This window comes from Symphalangus syndactylus, chromosome 2, assembly GCF_028878055.3.
Source record: "Symphalangus syndactylus isolate Jambi chromosome 2, NHGRI_mSymSyn1-v2.1_pri, whole genome shotgun sequence".
NCBI lineage: Eukaryota > Metazoa > Chordata > Mammalia > Primates > Hylobatidae > Symphalangus > Symphalangus syndactylus.
In genome coordinates, this window is record NC_072424.2 from 135523855 (window position 1) to 135547269 (window position 23415).

The 23415-nt window shown below is 46.4% G+C and overlaps 1 protein-coding gene across 5 annotated transcripts in view; it reads left to right on the plus strand.

Moving 5' to 3' along the window:
- The window catches only part of ZDHHC14 (zinc finger DHHC-type palmitoyltransferase 14), a 310422-nt gene extending 291239 nt beyond the window's left edge, over nucleotides 1-19183 (plus strand). For 3 of the 5 annotated variants that reach the window (XM_063632844.1, XM_063632837.1, XM_055268072.2), the window contains one exon: nucleotides 17970-19183. In XM_063632844.1, the coding sequence (XP_063488914.1) occupies nucleotides 17970-18368 (399 nt within the window). In that variant the 3' untranslated portion in view covers nucleotides 18369-19183. The remainder of the gene's footprint in view (nucleotides 1-17969) is intronic. The other 2 variants (XM_063632845.1, XM_055268077.2) reach the window with 1 other exon arrangement.
- Nucleotides 19184-23415: the final 4232 nt, after the last annotated feature.

The following is a 23415-nucleotide window of genomic DNA, read 5'->3' on the forward strand; positions in this document are numbered from 1 at the left end:
CAGGCTAATTTTTGTAGTTTTAGTAGAGACAGGGCTTCGCTATGTTGGCCAGGCTGGTCTTGAACTCCTGACCTCAGGTGATCCACCTGACTCGGCCTCCCAAAGTGCTGGGATGACAGGCGTGAGCCACTGTGCCTGGCGTGTTTTCTTTCAAAGCAAGTATGTTTACTTCAAGGTCCTTGCCGCTCCACTGTGTAAGGGATTTGGGGAAACAGCTTATTTGGTCATAACTTATACACTCAAGGGACGCTTTAAGGGTCGCTCCCCTGTATTTTTCAGAAAAGGAAACTGAGAACAGAGGGAGGAGGAGACAGCCTCGCAGGAAAGGGGATTACATTCACGGAGATCAGCTGTGTTCAGGGCACGTGGTGGTCAGCACCTCATTTAACCCTAAAGCAACAGTGGGAAAAGGGGATACTTGTCCCCACCTTTTTAAGTAGGAGAGATTGATCATCCATCTGCCCAAGGGCACACAGACACTAATGTGTGGGTTCAGAACTAGGCCGGTGACTCCAGTGCCCACGTTCACTTCTTCTACTGCATGCCCGCAAGTGCACGGGCGTTAAAGACCATGAGATCTGTGCTCAGAGGCTTTCTGCACGATTCGCAGGTGCAAGAGAAGTGCCCTGTAAGGACAGAGCTCACCAGAATTCTGGCCACAGCATACGTTGATCATTTCTCTGATGTGTGCATGTGTCTACACACAATAGCCTCTCATTCAATCAGCCACTCTACCTGGGTTCCCTCTGTGTGTTGAGGACTAGACTAGGAGCTAGGGATACAAAGTTTATGGAGTACGGCTCATTCACCTTCAAAGGGGTCAGCAGTCAGGGGGCAGTATGTGAGCAGATACATGAAGAAAACATTAAGAACCTTCACTAGAATTGACCACTGATGGCAAATGTCCTTGTCAAAACCAGTGGACTTACGTTCTTACCCTGTGACCCCCATAATACTGGGCTCACCAGGTTCTGCAGGGTGCTGATCTCACCAAGTTCTACGCTTTGTTGAGATTAAGAAAATTAACAAAGGCTGTTTAAAGGTGCTCTCACCAGGAAGCCACTTCAGGTCAAGACCAGATGGGACATAATTCATCAATTCAGCAAACAGTTATTGAGCACCTACCCTGTGCCTCTGTGACAGAGAAGGTGGCTTTAACCATGGAAATGGGGAGGTCGTTTTACTCCATATGGCAAATCAGATTCCCCTCTGGAGTCCATTCATTCTACACCTGCACCAAGACTCTGGACATGGCAGAAATGCTAGGGTTCATTTGCCTATTCCTTTAGGAGTCACCTTCCAACTAACTAGTACTGCGGAAGGCACCGGGCTGTGATGTTGTGAGGGTTATTGGAAGAGGACACTGCAAAGGTTAAGAAGCCTGTCGCAGTGCAGCAGCTGCCTCTTGGTCACCCCTTATCACTCAATTCAGTGTAAGGCTACTTTTCTTTTCTGTTTTGTTTTTTTTTTTTTTTTTTTTTGAAACAGTGTCTCACTCTGCCGCCCAGGCTGGAATGCAGTGGCATGATCTCCACTCACTGTAACCTCCGTCTCCCAGATTCAAGCCATTCTCCTGCCTCAGCTTCCTGAGTAGCTGAGATTACAGGCGCCCGCCACCACACCCAGCTAATTTTTGTATTTTTTAGTAAAGAGGGGGTTTCACCATGTTGGCCAGGCTGGTCTGAAGCTCCTGGCCTCAAATGATCCACCAGCCTCTACCTCCCAAAGTGATAGGATTACAGGCATGAGTCACCACGCCCAGCCTGTAAGGCTACTTATTAAGGCATCTGTTCATCTGTGGGCTTGAGCACTGTGTCAGGAAGCTTGAAGATACCAAAAGAAAAAAAAACCAAGGCTCCTTGCCCTCCTATTCTCCGCTGTGACTGAGGATGAGACAGTCTGAACACCCCAGGAAAGAGCTGCATGTGACGTCACCATGCCACTGAGCACCAGGCAGATCAGGAGGAGCTCTGGACCCAGAAGCAGAGCCTCTTCACTGCTGGCCTCAGGCTGATGGCATACAGAATCATGGCGGGATTGAGTGAGGACCTGTGGCCCTGGTCACCTGCCCAGGCTGACAGTGCACTCTCTGCCATGCACACCTCAGTGTAGGTGGCTTCACATCTCCTGCAGTGTCTTCTTGCCATCCATACACACAAAGGGGAGAGAGTATCATTTTTTTTTTAAGACAGGGTCTTGCTCTGTTGCCCAGGCTGAAGTGCAGTGGTGAAATCTCAGCTCAGTGCAACCTTCACCTCCTGGTCTCAAGGTGATCCTCCCACCTCAGCCTCCTGAGTAGCTGGGACCACAGGCATGCGCCACCATGCCTGGCTAATTTTTGCATTTTTTGTAGAGACAGTTTTGCCATGTTGCCCAGGCTGGTCTCGAACTCCTGACCTCAAGTGATCCACCTGCCTCAGCCTCCCAAAGTGTTGAGATTACAAGTGTAAGCCACCGCACATGGCCATTCATTCCTTTACTCAGGCATGCACAAATCTTTCCAGAGAGCTTCCAGGGGAAGGCTTGAAAGCACTGTCGGGTGTAAAGAAATGAACAAGGCTCATGTGCACCTGGGAGCTGTACAGTACAAAACACTCCAGCGTCACAGCCCTGGTGAATCCATGCCCCATGAGTGTAGGCTCAGGCACATGATATGTGCATGAAATTTCAGGATCAAGGTCTCCCTTTAAAGCCCATGGACCCCATGGTAAAGAAGCCCTACATCAGTGAGTACCATGGTCTACCGCCTCCAAGACGGAAACAAAACTGTAAGAAATCTCAACATCCTGGGAGTCATACGCATACGAGCACTACTCCAGATTTGGTAATAGCACAGAATTTTATAGTCAAGTCCCTTAAGCAGGATGTTCCAGCCAGTGATAAAAGCCGTACAGAGACATTTGTTCCACATGCTAAATGCTTTCAAGTCAGCCAGCAGGCTTTAAGATGCCTTTTTATCCCCATCTGGAAGAGGAACACTGGAGATGGGGATTTGTTGTGTAGAGACCAGACTGCTGCCACTTACTAGAAGCATGACCTTGATGAGTTGCTTAACCTCTCTCTGCCTCAGTGTTCTCATCTGTAAAATGGGAATATTGATATTCTTACCTTGTAGGGTTTCTATGAGGATTAAGTTAAGACACGTAAAGCACTTAAAACCTTGCCTAGTAGAAGAGAAGTACTATTTAAGTGTCAGCTATTATTATTATTATCTCCCTGAGACCCATGAGTGGCAAGATGAGTGAGCTCAACTGCACCCTCTTGGAGCAACCGGAACACAATAGAGATGACTGGCATGAGGGAAGGAGCCCAGGATGGGAACCACAGAACGAGAGCTCCCATTCTGGCTCCTGCCAGTTAGTTCCCTGATGATTGGCAGGTCACTCTTGCCTCACTGGCCCTCAGTTTTCCTCATCGGCAAAATAGGAGGTGGGATTAATTTGTACCGAAAGCCCCCTTGTAGCTGTGAGCCTTTTGTGAGTCTCCGATCCTTGCAGCTCCACCAGGAGATCAGGAGGGCAGAGACAACATCTCAGTCCACACATGCAGGAAAGAGCTCTGCAACCCCCAGAAGAAGGTGAACATCGTGACTCTCAGCTCCTCCTCTCCTCCCACCCACTCTGACCAGCAGCCCCCAAACTGACTAAGCCTGCACTTGACACAGGATTGGGGGTGTGCTGTGGGGCTATGCACAGTCTGGCCGTCATACCAGAACTTCCCTGAGAATAGGAGTGTGTGTTGCTTTTCTTATTTGTCTCCTATTTCTTGAATTTATGGGATAAATCCCACTTGGCCGTGGTATATAATCCTTTTTATATGTTGCTAAATTCAGTTTGCTAGTATTTTGTTAAGGATTGTTCTGTCTGTATTCATAAGGGAATTGTCTGTAGTTTTCTTTTCTCGTGAAGTCTTTGTCTGGTGTTGGTATCGGGGTAATACCGGCTTCATGGAAGGAGTTGAGAAGTGCTTCTTACTCTCCCGTCTCTTGGAAAGTTTGTGAAGAACTGCTGTTAATTCATCTTTAAAGATTTGGAACAATTTGCCAGGAAAGCCATTTGGTCTTGAGCTTTCTCCGTGGGTATTGTTTTGATTACGAATTCACTCTACTTATTATGGGTCTATTCAGATTTTTTATTTTTCCCTTGGGTCAGTTTCAGTGGTATGTGTCTTTCTAGGAATTTATCCATTTCATCTAAGTTATCTAATTTGTTACCGTTGTCTCATCTGTCAATATTGTTTTATTATGAAAATAGATGAAAGGAGGGAAGCTTAAGGACTGAAAAAGTTAAATTGAAAATGAGAATAATTTGTAAAACTGGAGGGGAAGAGAAGAAGCAGTCAAAGACTTCAGTGAAAGTCAAGAGGCACTTGGAGTAAGCCCTGAAGGGGAGAAATTGGTATTTTGTATTTTTTAAACATTCTGTGAAATGCACACGCCAGCCGTGAGACCTGGGAACCTCTAGCACAGCGAGTTCCAGCATGGGCTGCGGACCTCGCACTGTTGCTTTGCTTTCTTTGCATCATGTTAGGGCCATGAGAAATACGCATACCAATTAATTTCCAGGAATTGTCAAAACACGGACAAATGAGCTGAAATATTTCAAGACTGATAACAATACAAATTCTCTGGGGCCACTGTAACATTCCTCTCCTTTGATTTGCTTCGTTTGCTGGTAACAGACATTCCAGGCAACAAAGACCATCACAGACTGAGCCAGCACATCATGACCAGCAGTGCCTGGCCGAAAGGGTCCCGAAGCCCTACGGTTTTCTGGTCTCTGATGCAGTGATAGACATCCAGGGCACCCACCCTCTGCGCCTTGGAAAGCCTGCAGCACCATCGATAAGAGCAAGTGGTCTGGCAACTTGCCAAGCAATCCGTCATCTTCCTTTTTACTTATTTCCTGTTTTGGATATAGTTAGAGCTCAAAATCAATAAAAAAGTCCTTGTGTTCCAATCCCCAATTAGACAGATGGGAAAACAAACACACAAATCCTTCAGTGTTGAATTAGTCAGAATCACGAGCTGAACTTCAAGCCATTCTAAGAACGGCACCAAGTTTATTTGCTCTAGAACCATACTGTGGCCAGGTGGGTCTCTGCTGAGGTTTAGTGCTCTAGAATGGACAGAGCGTTGCTAATATTGATACTATCATTGCAAGAGTTGCCTCACTTAATCCCCACAGCAACCTGCAAGATAGCCTCCTTTCACAAAGGATGAAGGTGAGACGTGGATGTGTTGGGTAACTTGCTCGCAGTCACACAGCTAGAGATGCAAGGCCCGTGTGCTTTCTTACTTTCTTTCTTTCCTTTTTTTTTTTTTTTTTTTTAGACAGAGTCTCACTCTTGTCGCCCAGGCTGGAGTGCAGTGGCACAATCTCGGCTCACTGCAACCTCACCTCCCGAGTTCAAGCGATTCTCCTGTCTCAGCCTCCCGAATAGCTGGGATTACAGGCATGCGCCACCACGCCAGGCTAATTTTTGTATTTTTAGTAGAGACGGTGTTTCGCCATGTTGGCGAGGCTGGTCTCGAACTCCTGACCTCAGGAGATCCACCCGCCTTGGCCTCCCAAAGTGCTGGGATTACAGGCGTGAGCCACCACGCCAGGTTAATTTTTGTATTTTTAGTAGAGATGGTGTTTCACCGTGTTGGCCAGGCTGGTCTCGAACTCCTGACCTCAGGAGATCCACCCACCTTGGCCTCCCAAAGTGCTGGGATTACAAGTGTGAGCCACCAGGTCTGGCCCCGGGTGCTTTCTATTACATGTCATATTTCCATCTGAAAAGCCCTCAAATTGGAACCAGCTGACCCTCTTCAGACCTGGCCCTATGTCTAGGAGCTGAGGGATAATTTATTACAATCTGTCGCTCCTCAACCCAGGACACACATTAAAATCACAGTACTGATCTCTGCATCCAGTTAAGTCAGAATCCCAGGGTGGGCAGCCAGGCCTTGGTAGTTCTATGGGCCTGGAGATGACTTTAATTGGAAGCCAGTATCGAGAACCATCGACACAGCCTTCAAATTCTCTTGTTCTCTCCAAAAGTTTCGGTTAAATGGAATGATTTTGAGCCATTATTTGCTTTGGCACAAATAAGTTTCTTTTATCTTGAAAATCCTTAGGTCAGTTTCATTCAAGTAACACATGGTCTGTTCAGAGAAATGGGTATATGGAGGATTTGAACAGAATGTGCTAGAATGTGACAGACTGTTGGGGGAGGGGCGGGGGAGCTTTGACAAAGAGCACTTAGGTTTCAGGCAAAGCTCCCTGGAGGAGACAACATCTGCGAATTCGCCACCCAAAGGTGGAAGGGATGTTCCAAGCAAACAAAGCACAGGCATGTGTGGGGCGAAGCGTCCTGGTGTTTGAAGAGGGGGTGCAAGTTGGGGGAAAGTTGACTTACGCATGTGGAATGTGGGTGCCCATGGATACCTGGGGGTGGTGGGGAGCGGCCCAGCAGGTAGCTGGATGGAACACTCAGGGAAGGTTTGCTTCCCGTGTTGATGGAGAAATGGTCTGGTTGGTAGAAAGTCACTTGGAAACAGTGGAGACGTGAATCTGCTTTGTCAGCTAGCCTAGAAGTATCGTCAAAAAACATGTAAGACTTACTCATGTTTGTCATCTGAGATACTAATCCAATTTCATCTTACATGCTGGAAGATTATTTTTTGAAATCAGCACTCATTATATTTTCCTTTCTCTGTGCCCACCTCTGCCAGCTGTGTCCCCACCCATTCAAGGGAAGTTTCTTCTTGGTCTAATTGGACACCAGTAAGAACAACAGAATAAGATAATCCTGAAAGATAATGGAAGGAAAAGCCTTGCAAATAGCTTATGCAGTGGGGAGTGGCAGAGAACAGCTGTGGAGTCAGAGCACCTGGGCTGCCTCTGACCTTTGCTGGCCCTGACACTTTGGGGCTGGGTGAGCTTGGGCAAGTCACTTAATCCCAAGAGCCTTAAATTCCTAAACTGTAAAATGAAGAAAGTTATACTGATGTTCACCTCCCTGGCCTGTGATGAGGATTGACTGAGATTCTATTTCCTCTTGCCATTACCAGTTTATGACCTAATAAACTGGAGGTGCTTTTTTTGTTTTGTTTTTTTGAGACGGAATCTTGCTGTGTCGCCCAGGCTGGAGTGCAGTGGTGCAATCTTGGCTCACTGTCACATCTGTCTCCTGGGCTCAAGCAATTCTCCTGCCTCAGCCTCCCAGGTAGCTGGACTGCAGGTGTGCACCACCGTGCCTGGCTAATTTTTGATAATCTTGGAAAAGCATAAGCCAGGACCCCAAATCAGAACTCTGTGCATGGAATAATGAAGGAGTTATTTGTCCCCAGACATGGCACACCAGATTGCAAATTAATAAAGACAGAGAATGATATTTATATAGAGCTTTGCAATTTACAGAGCACTGAGACATACATTTTCTAACTTACTCCTTTATTTTATTATTTTTTTGAGACAGAGTCTCACTCTGTCGCCCAAGCTGTAGTGCAGTAGCACGATCTCTGCTCACTGCACTCTTGACCTCCCGGGTTCAAGCGATTCTCCTGCCTCAGCCCCCCACATGGCTGGGATTACAGGTGCGCACCACCATGCCTGGCTAATTTTTGAATTTTTAGTAGAGACGGTTTCACCATGTTGGTCAGGCTGGTCTTGACCTCCTGACCTCAAGTAATCCGCTCGCCCTGGCCTCCCAAAGCGCTGGGATTACAGGTATGTGCCCCCGCACCCAGCCTAGAGGTGGTTTTTAAACATTTAGTTGAATGTATGTGCAAATTCCCCTCACAGGGGCTCGCCCACAGGAGGCTCATAACAAATATTAATTTGTTCCAACTTCTTTTCCTCATTCTTTCCATCCTCCAACTTTGCCACATCTCCAAAGACCTCCACCCTGGATGTGGAACTAGGAGCTAGAGGGAAGGAGTTCTCTTTGATGTAGTGACATGTCATGGTTCCATGAAGTTATGGCCATGGTGGGATGAAATTAATCTGTGAACCAAGAGACGGATGTCATGGTCATTCAAGCCATCAGGCACTGTAGGCAAGTGCCTATGTACTTTTCCAGGAACTATAAAAAATTTTAAGGCCTGGAAAAAAAATTACAAGCTCTAAAACATGAAAACTGCAAAATCAAAATTGATAAATGTGTAATGTCTATGAGACACATGAATATGTTAACTTCATTAATTGTTAAATTTAGCACTCATGAAAATTTTATGACAGTTTAGAAATGATTTATAGGTTGGGTTTTTCTTACTTCATCAGAATCCCCAAGCACACATATGATTACATGGAAATCATTACCAGTTACAAAGTAAGTTGCTCATACATGGATAAATTTAAAAGTCTAATTAGCTTGGAGTCCCATGCCCTCCCCACACTGCCTTTGCTGTGAGAAACCCAGGTTGCTTCTGGAAGAAGTCCTTTTGGTCTCAAGGCTTCTACCCCCTGTGGGAGCACCCCAAGTGCCATGAGAACATCTGCAGGAGAGGATGAGATGTGTTCTGTGTGGCCCCACAGGTCACAACTAGGATCAGAGAGTGGGCCTGGGATTCAGACTCTACTCAATCCAAGAGGGAACAGCCCAGGACCCAGAGCTCCTAGTGGACAGGAGTCCCCACCCAGAGATGTCAGACTGGGGTCAGGGAGCATCTCCTAGCAATGCTGGGCAGAGGACTTCAGCATTGGTGGCAAGGGCCAAACATGGACCTTCAGGGTCCTGCCCAGTGGAGGTACCCTCCAGCAGACTCTTCTCTGTCATCAGGGCTTTGAGCCCATTGTGTCTAATCAACAGGCCAATATCACCAGCAGATAATGTTCCACTGGACTGTACATTTACCGGCCATTCAGGCACCTGGCGAACAGGCCTTTCTGTTGCTTTGGTTCTTTATGGGCTTCTGTGGTGTGGGGACCGTGCTCACAGGACTGTGGAAAGCACACAAGCAGAGCTGGCGCTAAACAGAACATGAGGCCCGATGCCCTTTCCCGACTCTCCTCTTTGCAGTTCATCCACCTTCACACCCACACGGGGCTCAGCACTTCCCGGACTATACCACATGGATATACCACGTGCTGTTCCAAGCCTTCCATGTACATAACTTCTGCTAACCCTCACAGCACCCCTCTGAGCCTGCTACTAATATTATCTCCATCTCCATTTCATAGATTAACAAAACCGGAGGAGGGAGAGCTTAAGTACAATTTTCTAACAGAAACATCCTAATTTGACCCCAGAGCCCATGCTTTTAACCCTATGCCATGCACGTCAATAAAGAAACATCTACAGGGGCTGACTGTGTGTAAAGTGATTTTCAACCACACCCTTTCAGTCCCCACAACCCATTATCCTTACCCACGCTCCCCTGTGAAAATCTGCCCAGAGGATAGGCCCCTGAGGCTCTGTGCTTTTTCCTTCAATATCTCTCTCTCAGCTCTTCAGACTGGATAATTTCTTTGGATCTGTCTTCATGTTCACTGATTCTTCTTCCATATCCAATCTACTGCTGACCTCATCCAGATAATTTTTCATTTTGCTTATTGTACTTTTTAGTTATAAAATTTTGACTTGGTTCTATCATATTTCCCCATTTCTTTGTATGTCTATTAATATTTTATTGACTACAGGACATTTTAGATATGTGGTATAGAGACTCTGGATTTTGTTATCTTACACCAAAGAATGTTGCCCCTGTTACATCAAGCAGTTCAGTTGCTGGCTAGTCACCTTGAATGTGTGTGGGTTTGTATTATGTTTTGTTAGTACAGATCTTTGGAAAGTTCAAAGTGTTTTCCAGACTTATTTAATTTGTTGGAACTCAACCTCCAAATTCTGTCTTCTCTGAAGATTGTTTGGTTTCAAGCTTTGTTAGGATGGGCCTAGGGTCTTACTTTAGGGCATGATTCTTACTCCTAAGGCACAGCCTTTCTGATGTCTTTGGGATCCCAGGGATGTTAACAATGTGTTAGAGGTGTTCATGACATTACTGTCCCTAATGCACTACTTCTCTCAACCTCGAGTATCTCTATTTCTCTTTCAACCGCATTGCAACTGCTATCTTATAAGCCTTGGGGCAGGGGATTCTCACCCTGCACATGCCCAGCACAGCCCTTGGCTACAGCCCTTGGAACCCCCACTAGGACTTCTGGTCCTCCCTCTCTGAACGGCATCCTCTTCTCCAGTTTCTTGCCCTGGAGATCCAGCCACTTTCGCTTTCTCGTACTCTGACCTCTGTTTTCTCTCTAGCTGAATGACTATGGTCTGCTCAGACTCCTGCTCTGTGCAATGGTTGGGGAACTTTCCCCAAGAAAAGAACTGGTTGGTTGTGGGGCTTACCTTGTGAGTTTCCCTTTCCTCAGGGATTACAATTTTGCATTGCCTGTTGTGCACTACTGGAAACCATTTGTCTCCTGTACTTTGGCCAGTTTCATATACTCCCTTATATACAGGCTGAATGCTGGTCCGGTGTCAGTTCTCCATCATTCCTGGGAGTAGAAGCTTTGTCTCTATAATTAGAGGACATGTTACCACCCATGTTGCCATATGTTCCAGGCATGGGTTGTTTGCTACTCACTCTACCAACAATAAACACTGAATTAGCCGTGGGGTGTGACTGCTCTGACCTAAAGCCGTTTCCAGTGTTTACTTTGAAGGAGTTGCCTCTGGAGACAGATTTAGCATCAGACTCAGCATGTTCATTTGCAGAGGAGAGAAAGCCTGGTGGGAAAGAGGCCCTAGGTATCTTTGGTCAAATTTTTGCCTGCCATTTTATTTTAGGACCATACCAAGAAAGGTATTTCTTGAATGATAGAAAAAATGCTCCTAAGGAAATATGCAATACTTTAGAAATTAGAGATAAATGCTTTATAATTTTACATCTAGATAAGCACCCTGATATTGCAGGTCAAAAAAATTAGATAAATATTGATAGAAAGCTGGCATCAAAGTACCTATTGAGGTCTTATTTATTATCTCAAAAATGGGAAAATTCAGTATTAGCGTACCCTCTCTCACCAGTGGGGGATGGGGGTGGTTAGTCAGTGCCTATGAGATTTTCTCTCTACTATAAATTCTCAAGGAAGAAAATGTTAGAGAAGCAACAATGCGACATCTAAAGCAATAAGATGATGGGTGTGACCACAGGTGTCTCTTGCCATCTGAACTCCTATGAAACTCCAAGGAGCCATACTGGAAGTATGTGCAGATAACCCAGAGCCAGCTGGGGACCACATTTTCATTATTCCTGCTTCCCTCATTATTGGCTTTTATTATTAGCTAACATTGAAGTTCTATCTAAAACAATGTATATGCATGACATACTCACGACATACAGTTACGATCCACTTTTTAGTGTGCACACCTCATTTGATTGTCAAATAATATAACTTTTGTATAGCATTGGTGTCATCATTTATGCTTATATCTGGCACTTGTTGCTGCAAAGGTCCTTTGGGATCATATGCTAAATGCAAAGATAGTAACATGGTACCTAATTGCTACAATTTTATTTTTACAAAATCATTTACTACATTTACTTAACCTAACATTTTAAATACCCCAATCCAGTATCAAAACAAGATTAAACCAGCAGTTGCATGATTTATTAAGCTAGTATTGCAGAAGAACCCTCCATGTAATCTGAAAAATCAAATGTAGTAGGAAAAAAAATAACTTAGGCAAACGTAAATGATAATGTTAAATAAAAGAATACAAAAAAGCTCTCCTTCCAACCTGCACCTGCATTTTAGGTGGACTTTAGAATATTGTGGTGTTTCTGTAACTGTAAATAAGCATTCATAAGACCCCAGAACAGAGTTTCACAGCCAAGCAGAAATAAATGATGCCTAACTCTAATGCTTTTGACAGAATTGGAGCAAAAGAAATAAATAATTTCACTCATACTTAATTTGTACACAGACCATCTAGAAAGCTCCTAGTTTTGCTTTTAGTAGCATCGGTACACTCGTTTTTTTCAGACAAGAAGTCAGCTAGGGTAAAATAAAATGTATTCCTACGTGAGCAATTTTATTTGAGAATCTGCAGAAACAGGAATGATCTCTATGGCATTTTTAAATTGTAACATTAAGTGCTAATGTGTGTGACTTCCAGACATCTGAAGCCATAAACTTCTTTGCAAGTTAAATGCTGACACTTCATTTGGGCAGTAAATCAGCTGTCACTGTGACTTACTGCAATGACAGCAAAAGCTCCAGCACTCCAGACAGTGGGAATTTTATGCTGCCAGCAGAAAGGTCTTTTCATAGACACTCTTACAAGAAATCAAGATTCTATTCTATTAGTATCCAGCATTCGACCAATTTTTGACCTTAAAAATTGGTTAATGTCATATGATTCAACCTAATACTTGATACATATGAACTTTTAAAAGGTTGTTTTGGAATAAAAACATGAGTATCTCAGTTTGCTGTTCAGAGTAGATGGACTGTCACTGTCAGATATCTAAGTGATCAGCTGTTTTTCCTTAGGATTATATAACTGGTTAGATCAATTCAAACGTAACCAGCGGCTTCTTGATGTTAGCCGGGATATGTGCACAGCCACCAAATTGTAAGAGAAAAAAGCGAGCGGTGATGTCTCCCTCTACTGGTGGAAGATAAAGGGGTCCTCAAATGAACAGCCAGGAAGGCTGGGTAGTGGAGGGGAAAAGGGTCAAAGTAAAAAGGAGAGAGGTAGAAAGGAAGAGACAAAGAAGAAAAAGAGAAGACGGAAAAAGGAGAAATGGGAGAGAAATCAATGGGGAAAAAGGATAGAGGGGAAGAGAGTTGGTGAGTCCAGAGAGCAAGAAAGTTAAGTAGAAAAGTCAACAAGAAATGGGCAAATAAGAATTAGAAGCAAAGGTTTAAAAAAAAAAAAAAGAGAGAGAGAAGTGTAAGAATATTTGTCATGGTCATCTCCACAGTAACCCTGAAAATATTGGCCATTTTCCCCCATGACTTTCTCAAATGAGAATCACAGCCATGAAGGTTTATGAACCCATCGTCCTTGGAATTCTGGCAGAGTGGAAAATTAGGAAAAGCTCTTTTAAAAAAATCAGGTATCCCTGAGTCATTTGATATCTAAGTTTTTTCTAAGAAGCATATGTTCAAAACAGATGACGTTTTGAAAGTATTTAATGAGAATTGTAAATTCCAGTCAGTAGAGTCATTGCACTACCCTTGGTTGGAATCTGACAAAATTCTGCTCTGTCCACGCCAGTGCTCTCTTCTGAGCCAACAGGAGATTTAGCTGGGTGACACCCTGCAGAACAGAGCCTGGTCCCAGTGTGCCCCAACTGAGATTTGCCTTCTAAATGGAAATCAGTTTGAATGTGGCAAAGTGTTTTCAAAGCTGTGAACTACACTCAGGACTTAGATACTTAGGTGCCTGGTGCCAGTGCCCCTGCCCCCTGCTATCACCCCAGCAGGAAAGCTGGGGAGGGCACAGAGAGTAGGTTCATTATTAATATGAAAGCGTCCCTCTATCAGGGGAAACACCCATAGCTAGACTTAGAGAGACAGTCATCTTTTAAGATGTTTAAACAAATCTGTGTAGAAGAGGTGCTTATCATCAGATAAGTCAGAGTTCCAAAGAGTAATTTGGAAAACATTTCTGAGTGACTTCTATATAGATGTTTTAAATTAAATGGCTTACGGGCTGGGCATGGTGGCTCACACCTGTAATCCCAGCACTTTGGGAGGCCGAGGAAGGCAGATCACTTGAGGTCAGGAGTTTGAGACCAGCCTGGCCAACATGGTAAAACCCCATCTCCACGAAAAAAAAAAAATACAAAAATTAGCCAGGCATGGTGGTGCATGCCTGTAGTCCCAGCTACTCGGGAGGCTGAGGTAGGAGAATCGCTTGAACCTGGGAGGCAGAGGCTGCAGTGAGCCAAGATCGTGCCACTGCACTCCAGCCTGGGTGACAGAGTGAGACTCCATCTCAAAAAAACAAAACAAAAAAATTAAACGGCTTAGGCTAAACTTTTTCTTTCACAAGGATTATTTCACACCTTCTTCAAGTCCTTAAGCTTTACCCTTGACAAACTCAAGAGCATTTCCAACAAGGTCCTGGCCAGTGAGGCCCACACAGTGTTTGCTACAGTTCTTAACGAGTCGTAGGTAGAGCATGGCAAAGCACCAGTAGGTATGTGCCGGAGTGGGCCAGGGTTGGAGCGGTCCGAACCGTGCCATAGGAGACCCCCTTTAAGAAAAAACAAACAATATGCAGAGAACCAGGCCTTGGAAAGAGGCTGTGTAAGTAAAGGAGCCTGAAGCATCATTAGCTTCCCAGTAAAGCCGCCTCTAGGGCTATTATCTTTGTTTTAAGTTAGCAAAGGGATGTTTGCAAATGGAAGTCTCCGAAGGTGCACACATCTCTGCATCAACCCCAACAGGGAACACAGGCTCTCAGGAGCTTAGCCGACCACTGCTGACAGCCATCTTATCCGAGAAGGTTCTCATGGGTGTGCGGGAGCTCTTTGCAGGCTTAGGTGGCAGAGAGGTGATCAGGGGAGAGGAAAAGGGCCAGCAGCTGATGGAGTAGTGCACAGTAGAAGAATGCACAAGAGAGGGGGCGGAGGGGGGGAAGACAGAGAGTGGAGGAGAGCCCACCTCTCCCCAGAGAGGGAAGTTGAAAGAAACAGAGGGTTGAGGCGAGCCCACCTCTTCCCAGAGGGAAGGTGAAAGAGACAGAGAGGGTTGGGAGGAGAGGAGCCCGCCTCTGCCCTCAGGCTCCTACTGTGTGACCTTGACCATCTCTTCCAGCTCCACCCTCGAACATATTTTTCTGTGAGTCTGTGAGAGTCAGTCAGAAGTACTTGGGCTGAACCCTAAAACAGAACTTGCCAATTAGCCTTCAGTGGAAAAGGCTTTCTTCAGGTCAACAGAGACAAGCAAATCTAATTTGCAATTTCCTTGTTCCTTAGAGCCAGGGGGTATTGTGTGGACAGAAAGCATTAGGATGAGTGAGGGCTCCAGAGGGGAAGCTTGAAAACAAGATGCCTTGGTCCAGCAAGGGCGCTGGCTTGCCAGCCGAGCTCTCTGAAGCGGCAGCTCCGCCCTGGGCTCCTTCCCAGGCCCGGCCTGCTGGAGGCTGTGCGGAGTTACAGGAAATGGGAGTGCCGCTGCGGCTCAGCTGCCTCTGTCAGTAAGAATACGAAACGGTGATGTTCATAAAACATTCTTTGCAAAGCACAGTCTGTCCAAACCCTGGTATAGTTTCCAGAAGACGATGTTTAATCAGTGAGGCTGCCCTGCCTCCACCTCTGCCTTGTCAAGACTAAGCCTATGTCCTGAGCAGAGCTGACAGCATGGGAGAGCGCTCGCAGCTACACAGGCCACAGCTGTCTGCAGCCTGACAGCCTCCTGCTCAGTAGCCCCCACCAGAAGGGACCTGCACCCTGAGCTGAAATTCCCTGCAAGAGCAGAGACAGCTACTCTGTTGCCCACCTGACAGCTTGGAGAAGCACCACTGTGGCACAAATGATTTTGGTGATGAGGGGGAAAATGAATGCATTAAAGGATTGTTAACGCTGCAGTCAGCCCCGTCCAAGTACTATTTATTTATTTATTTATTGAGAGACAGGGTCTCGCTCTGTCGCCCAGACTGGACTACAGTGGCGCAGTCTCAGCTCACGGGAACCTCTGCCTTCTGGGCTCCAGTGATTCTCCTACCTCAGCCTCCTGAGAAGCTGGGACTATATTTGTGTGCCACCATGCCCAGCTAATTTTTGTATTTTTTGTAGAGATGAGGTTTTGCCATGTTGCCCAAGCTGGTCTTGAACTCCTGAGCTCAGGTGATCCTGCCTGCCTCAGCCTCCCAAAGTGCTGGGATTATAGGCGTGAGCCACCACGCCCGGCTTTCCAAGTACTTTCTAATGGCCTTTCCTTTCCTCCGAATAACCCCACTCCCCTCCCCTCCCCCGCACTTTGGCACCTTTCTTTCCCAAGCCTTCCCCAGCTTCTCAGTGTTTTGCAATTCCACTGCCTGGGTTAAAGCCACAGAAAAGCAAGGATCTTCCGTGAGACTTGCTTGTCCTCTTCATAGCTCCACTATGAGCTTTACTCTTGCCTAGGACCTAATCTCTGAGCATCTAAAGCCTGCAGATTCTTGAAGACTGCAGCCCCTCAACCTTCTCTTCTAGGCTGGAGGGTGGCTCGGGGGTGGCCTGCCTAGTACTTGTGATTTTAGAAAGAAACCCATGAGGCTGGGAAGGAAGTGTGCACTGCATGAAATAAGCGCCTTAGGATCAGCAGCTTTGGGTGAACTTCCTCCCTCCCCTCAAGGCGGTGTTGTGCATTTTGGCTCTGCACCGCTCTGTGGCTGCAGAGGTATGAGCAATGGCAGTTCTATGCGAGCCTCTTATCAAGAAGAGGTTAGAGCACCTAAATCACAAAGCCATTGGTGAGTGGTTCTTCAGTAACTCTAGCCTTCTGATAAAGAGGAGGAGATAAAAAGGCAAATTACATTTATTAAGCATCTGCTGTGTACAATGTGGAATAGTGGAAAGAGGTCTACCCCAGCTCCAAATCCTGGATCCATCCCTTACTTTCATCTGTAAGGTCTTGATCGAGCTGTCCAACCCATCTGTGCCCCAGGGTCTTTATTTGTGAAGAGGGGAAGCAGGCTCGTTCTAAGAACTCCTGCAGAAATGGAGTGGAGCAGCCACTTTATAGCTTGAGCACAGAATCCCAATTTGCTCACCTAATATCCATGCCTGTTCCTCCTCCTTCCCATCAAAACACTGCTCCTGAATCTCACTGAGAAGGTACTGCACGGGCTCAAGTTGAAGATTTCCAAGTCCTGTGAAGTCTCTTCTAGCTGTTCTGAAACTTGCCCGTAGTTCGAGGAGAGGGTTTGCAGAGCTAGCAGGGGTGCCCATCGCATAGGCTGGAAATGTGCTTACACCATCTTCTTTGCCCATTGAGCGAAGGGAAACAGAGGACACGAGGCAGATGTCATGTGACTTAAGAACGTGTGGAAGAATAGGAAATGTCTTCTCAAATGTGGGCATGCTCAGACCACAGAGCCTTCGGGAATGGCTCTTGAAGCTGTTGGAAATTTAGCAGTAGGGAATTCTAGGCTTTTGCCAAACGCTCTTTTCTTTTTTTGGTGGTAAAATAGACATAGCATAATATTTGCCACTTTAACCATTTGTAGGTATAAGTTCAGTGGTATTAGGTCCACTGATGTTGTTCTGCAACCACCACTACCACCCATCTCCAGGGCTTCTTCATCTTCCCCGGCTGGAACTCTGCATGCCTTAAACACCAGCTCCCTCTTCCTCCCGCCGCCCGCCCCGGCAGCCACCATTCTTCCTTCTCTCTAAGAACATGACCCTCCAGGGACCTCGTATGAGTGGAATCACACAGTTATTCGCATGCTGTCCTCAAGGTCCACCCATCTCGTGGATGTGTCTGAATGCACTTCCTTTTTAAGGCTGAATCAGTAACACCGTGTGTCTACACCGCACCTTGTCCCTGCTGTCGTCCATCAGTGGACACTTGAGCTGCTTTGGACTTTTGACTTACTATCAGTAACATTGCTATGAACATGGGTGTACAACCCCTGTATTTTTAAAACAATGTGGTTTAAAAAATGGTTTTCAGCATACAAGAAACAGCCACCCACTGCTGTAGATGGCCTGTGACTCTGTCCAAGAGATTTTTTTAATTATGTCCTTTAAATTGGGAACCAAGGCCACTGGCTTCATGACCAGTGGCTGCATGTTATGACCGGGCACCTGTGGTGACTTCATTTGAGCAGAGGTGATTGCAGCGCCAGGCGCTGGGTGTCTCTCCCAATGCACCTGGGCCACTGTACGCGCTCCCTGCCTGGCTGACTGAGGTGTCACTAACGGTTTCTCTCTTCTCGCACCCCGCCCTCCCCGCCCATGCCCTGTCCCCGTCCCTCCCCACCTCTGCCCCCTCCTCTCCACCTTCTCTTTGCTGGCGCCTCCCGCTCTCCAGTGCGACCAAGACCAGTGCATTCAGAGCACCAAATTCGTTTTGCAGGCCGCGGCCACGCCCCTGCTGCAGAGCGAGCCCAGCCTCACCAGCGACGAGCTGCACCTGCCCGGGAAGCCCAGCCTGGGCACACCCTGCGCCAGCCTCACACTGGGCCCGCCCACACCGCCCGCCTCCATGCCCAACCTCGCCGAGGCCACGCTCGCGGACGTGATGCCCCGGAAAGATGAGCACATGGGCCACCAGTTCCTGACGCCTGATGAGGCGCCCTCGCCCCCCAGGCTGCTGGCGGCGGGCAGCCCTCTGGCGCACAGCCGCACCATGCACGTGCTGGGCCTGGCCAGCCAGGACTCTCTGCACGAGGACTCTGTGCGCGGCCTGGTGAAGCTCAGCTCCGTGTGACCCGAGTGGCCCCGGGCCGGCGGGCACCAGAGGCTCCTCCACGGGCAGCGGGAGTGAGTGGAGGGGTGTGCCCCACAGCGACTTTCCCAGCCAATGCTATGGTGGAGATGACAGCCCCAGGTCTGGGGTACAGAGACCACTTAGGATGGCACAGGGCAGCTGGCCCCGGATGCTGAGAGCTTGGTTTCATTTGAATTTTCTTCCCCAACCTGAGTGCTTTGACAACAATGGAAATAGAGAAGTGGCTGCTTTCTTTTGGTGACCCTCCAGGGGTGGAATCGGAATGTATCTGCCCGCCCTTGTGACAGACACACAGAAGGCTTCTGATGCTTGTGGCCAGACTGCAATTGCACTTACGTGTTATGCTACTAATATTTGAAACAGACCTGCCATTCCATTTGTTAATTAAAAAAAAAATCCTAAAGGGAAAAAACCGACCAGGTGTGGATCTGCATGCCACGCTGCCGTCTGTGTTACAGTGGTGTTGCTATTTCCGAGGAAGTGCTGCTTTCTTTTTCTTTCATTTTTTAATTTTGTGAATTTTTAAGTGCTGTTTTGTTGGAAGACAGTGCAACGAACCGAGACTAATGGACAGTGTCATCACTCAGCTTACTGGGCTGAGGCGTCTGTGGAGAGGTGGCACTGGGGCTGCAGAGGGCGGCTGGGGTTCCGTCGTGTCGGGTGTCACTTCACCTTCTGTTTGGCCACTCGATGAGGTCTCGTGTTGAGGTATTGTGTGGCGCCCCCCCACAGTCTTCACCTCCGTGTGTGATGAAACTTCCCGTGGACAGCCAATAAAATGACGTCCTCTGTTATTTCGGATCTGCGTACGGTTATCCTTAATAGCATAAATGAAAACAAAACCATCGGGATGGGGAGAGTTTTTCTTGAAATATCCCTAGTGAGGAATGGTCCCCAAATAACCAAAAGTCAAATCTTTGAACTGGGAGATATTTATAGAATGATTTCTTAGATAAGAGGCGAGCTTTCCATCATTTTTTTTTCTTTATCTCTTTTTGACACCATCTTAGTGGAATTTGCTATACGTTTGCGGTTTGTCGCGCAACAGTTGATCGGAAGTAGGGAGAGGGGAGGGGACGCTCAGGGAGAACGGGTTCTGTCGGGCGTCTTCTGGGCTTCCTTCCGTGTTAACGTGTCACTCAATCCCAGAAGTGCAACTTGAGGTCCTAGTAAAGGTATCAGAAAATGAGGAGGAGAAATCGGCTTACAGTTTAGGCAGAGATTATGTAGGTCATCATCCTTCCCTAGACACTAATCAGAATGAAATTAAGAAAATGACCACTTTGTTCACTTTCACTGGTCACCTAGAAGGGAACGAACTGGCTCTGGACTTAGGGAGCGTGTCACTATGGAGGCAGCCACAGGGGACACAGCAACTCCTCTCCTGACTTCTTTCCAGACCATAAATCTAACAGCTAAAGCTACTCAAGTTCAAAGCCATGGCCTTGCTCCTTATAACCATATGAAAGACAAGGCACACTGACCACTGATACAAGTAACCCCAAATGATTTGCATTTATGGAAAAAGACTATTTCTCCTGAGAAAGAGTTGCCATTTTACATGAAAGAAAAGAAGATAGGAAAGAGAAAAGCACACAAGTTTTGTTTGGAATGAAGGCAATTCACAGGTCACAAAATAATTCATGCTGAAAAGGCCTGCAGAGTTCTTGCACTGTGACATCTTCGAGCCATCTTTATTGTCACGCTGCGTGCACGTATAGAAAATGGAATAGGTCCATTCTATGTAGCCATTTTTGATTTTCTGAACCACCTAACTACTGGTACCCACCTGCAATTTGTAATTCATGGGGCAGTGCCCTCCTTACACAACCGCACATGCTCACAGGCACCAACTCACAGGGATTCTCCTCGTCCAGCTACCTGTGAGCCCAAAGTGACAGCCCCACAAAGGAGCTTCCACAACTTCCCAAACCATCTCTGCTCCTTGCCTCCTTCCACCTGCTCCTCAGAGGCCCCAGGAAGGAGTTGGCCCTGATGAGAACGGTGCTCCATGGGTGACCGCGAATCCGGCTCAGCCCTCACTCCGGTCCCACGTGTGGCCCAGTCCATTCCCAGCTTGTTCCCCTAGAAAGCAAGATCATGGTCTTCAAAGGCCTCCCGCTTCTAACATTTCCTAACTCAGTGGTTGCTGCTCTCCTGTGACCAGCCCTTCTTCCCACCTCACTATGAAAAATTCCCAGAAGCCAGGATCACGACTCATTTGTCTTCACGTAATGGATATTTACTTAATATTTATTATCAATTTCCCCACCTCCAACCCTGTCCCTGGTACACACTTGGCATCATTTATCCAATAGGGGATTGGGAATTTTGGTGAAATGAATCAAGGCTATTCAGTGTCAAGAGGGAGATTAACTTGGATGGGTCAATTTGCTAGATAATTAATGTCTTAAAAACCAAAACCATTGAGAAGCCGACAGCCCTGTCCTCTGTGGCTCGAAAAAGAAACCCAGCATCAGAGGAATGAGCAATGATGTCCCCCGGGGCGCCCACTTCTGTTAGGCAGGAGGGATGGTCAGAGGGGCGGCTCACCTGGCGAGGTGATGGCTCTGCATTTCCCATGAACATATATGTGACATGTAAATAAATAAATATACTTATGTTTATAAATGTTGAATGGTTCCTTCTAGCTGTGGCTGAGTAGACGTTGGTGTTTCTAACTTCTCTCAGTGTGTTAGCGATTGATTACATGCTAGCTATAAAAAGTAAAATAAATATTTTACCATGCTATTAAAGCTTGGACCATTATCAAACACACACAAACACACACTCATTCTGCTGTTTAAAAATTCATCTGCGTTCATTCTCCCAGGAGTGCTCCAGGGAACCACAGGCTTCCCGGCACTTGAAGGCTGAACTGAGCGTGAGTGCCCTGGTCCCCAGGAAGCAGGGGGATGCTGCAGGAAGACATCACACAGCCTGCATCCGGGAGGGCCCCAGGAAGCAGGGGGATGCTGCAGGAAGGCAGCATACAGCCTGCATCCGGAAGGGCCCCAGGAAGCAGGGGGATGCTGCAGGAAGGTGGCAGACAGCCTGCATCCAGGAGGGCACAGTGACCTGTCACTCTGTTCTGCAGAAATTGGCCCAGCAATTGCGTTATGCCCCATCAAAAGAGGCTCATTCCAGCTTTCAAATGTGATGATTTCAGCCTGTGAGGACAATGCCATGTCCCCACCCTAAGCCAGCAAAATGCGAAATCTCTGTTCTGGCCCAGAATGGCACAAGGGAGGAGTCTTTTCAGAGTTCCACGCCACCCCCCAGCTTACTGCGGCCTTCACCTGCTCTGTCTAGGATTGCCAGCTGTGGTTCCAAGTGAGGAGCAAACCCATTTTATGAGCCCTGTTCCTGTGGAGACCTGATGGGCCAGGCCCTCTGTGGCTTTGAAAACTCCCAAGCTCTTCACTGCCTGGGCCTTCTTGTCTGACTCAACAGCAAGAAAAATGAACTTGCCAAAATTGGCAGTAGGTGTCCTTGACACAGGGGCTTGTGATGGCATCACCCAGAAAATGCTGGAACCAGAATTGGTCAGAGGCTTTGAAGGGCACAGCCTGGCGGGCTACTCCCCGAGGGTCTCAGGTCTCTGCCCATCCCACTACCCTGCAGCAAACGCTTCTCTGTACCTGACTTCTCGCCTCAGACCTCAGCCTACAACCATCCTCTTCGTGCCAGGAACCAACTGCTTCTCAGCCTCGGCTTAGGGTCTTGAGTTCACTGGAAGGGATCAGGGATTTGCATTAATATTATAAGGAATCTTCCTAGAAGGAGTTGCCCTTCATTCATCCACAAGAATACATTGAGTTCATTTAGTTCTTGACCAGGTAAGAAAAGAATAGAGGAGAACAAATATTAAATACTCTTTTCTAATTAATGCCTTACTACTGTTTTGAAGCTGAGCCAAAATCAAACCAATGTTTACATTTTCTATCAAGTACACATGAGCTGTGGGAGTCTAGCATATTCTTGTCCAAAAGAGAGACTTTCAAATGAATTCGTATTCCTTCCGGTCCCCTCCACCTATTCTGGAGATCTGCGTGTGGTGTTGTATGCTGTTTTCCAAGGTACCTCATTAAAAAAAAACAAAAAAAACTGCCTCTCATTTGTTCCCTTAAAACATCTCTCTCTCTCTGTCTCTCTCTCTCTCTCATAAAACTATCATTGTAATATTAAACGATCTGAAGCATCTTTTTTTTTTCAAATAAATGTCAAAGATGGTAATAGATTGTAAATCAGTAAATCCTCTGTCCATCTGCCCATTGTCCATGGTCCTGATAATAGAGCCAAGATGGATTTTCACATGTAAGTGGTTAGTCCATTAATCCAGCCATTAAAAATTGGGAGATTGAAGATTAGACGGTTTCTGGAGCAACCGAATTTGCAGCTGCCACAAAACTAGATAAATAGCCACAACTGGAGTTATTTTTCGATCTCATAAACCCCAGGAATTACACACAGAATGGATTGAAAAGCAGACAAGCATCTTGTGCTATTGCAGAGACTTTTCTACCCAGGAAGTATTGAATTTTTAAAAGAAACTTGATATTGGTGATGAAGATATGAATGAACAACTCTCTTACTTGCCCTCGATGTTTCAAGATGCCTGGTGAAACTGAGAGGCCACATGGCATGTCCAAGGAGACATGTTTTCTGGGTTCTATATGAATAGAGATGGTTTTAGCCTGCAATTAAAAAAACAAAACAAAACAAAAAAAAAAACGATTGAAGCCTTGCTAACTTTTTCCCAGAGCATTCTGGGTTGATATTTCACAGTCAAACATTTTGGCATGAAAAGAAAAAAAAAGGCATTTTAAACTCTTAGTGAAATTCAGAGCTTTAAATCCAAACAATGGTGAACACACGTACATAACATTTCATGTTTTCAGAGATATGTATGCTTATTTAAGTGCCTTTCATGTTTTAATCAATGTTTGCAGAATTTATCTTAAACCTGAGATGAATTTAAAAAACCATTTTTCTCCTTCAATAAAAACTGCTAATGGCATAAAAT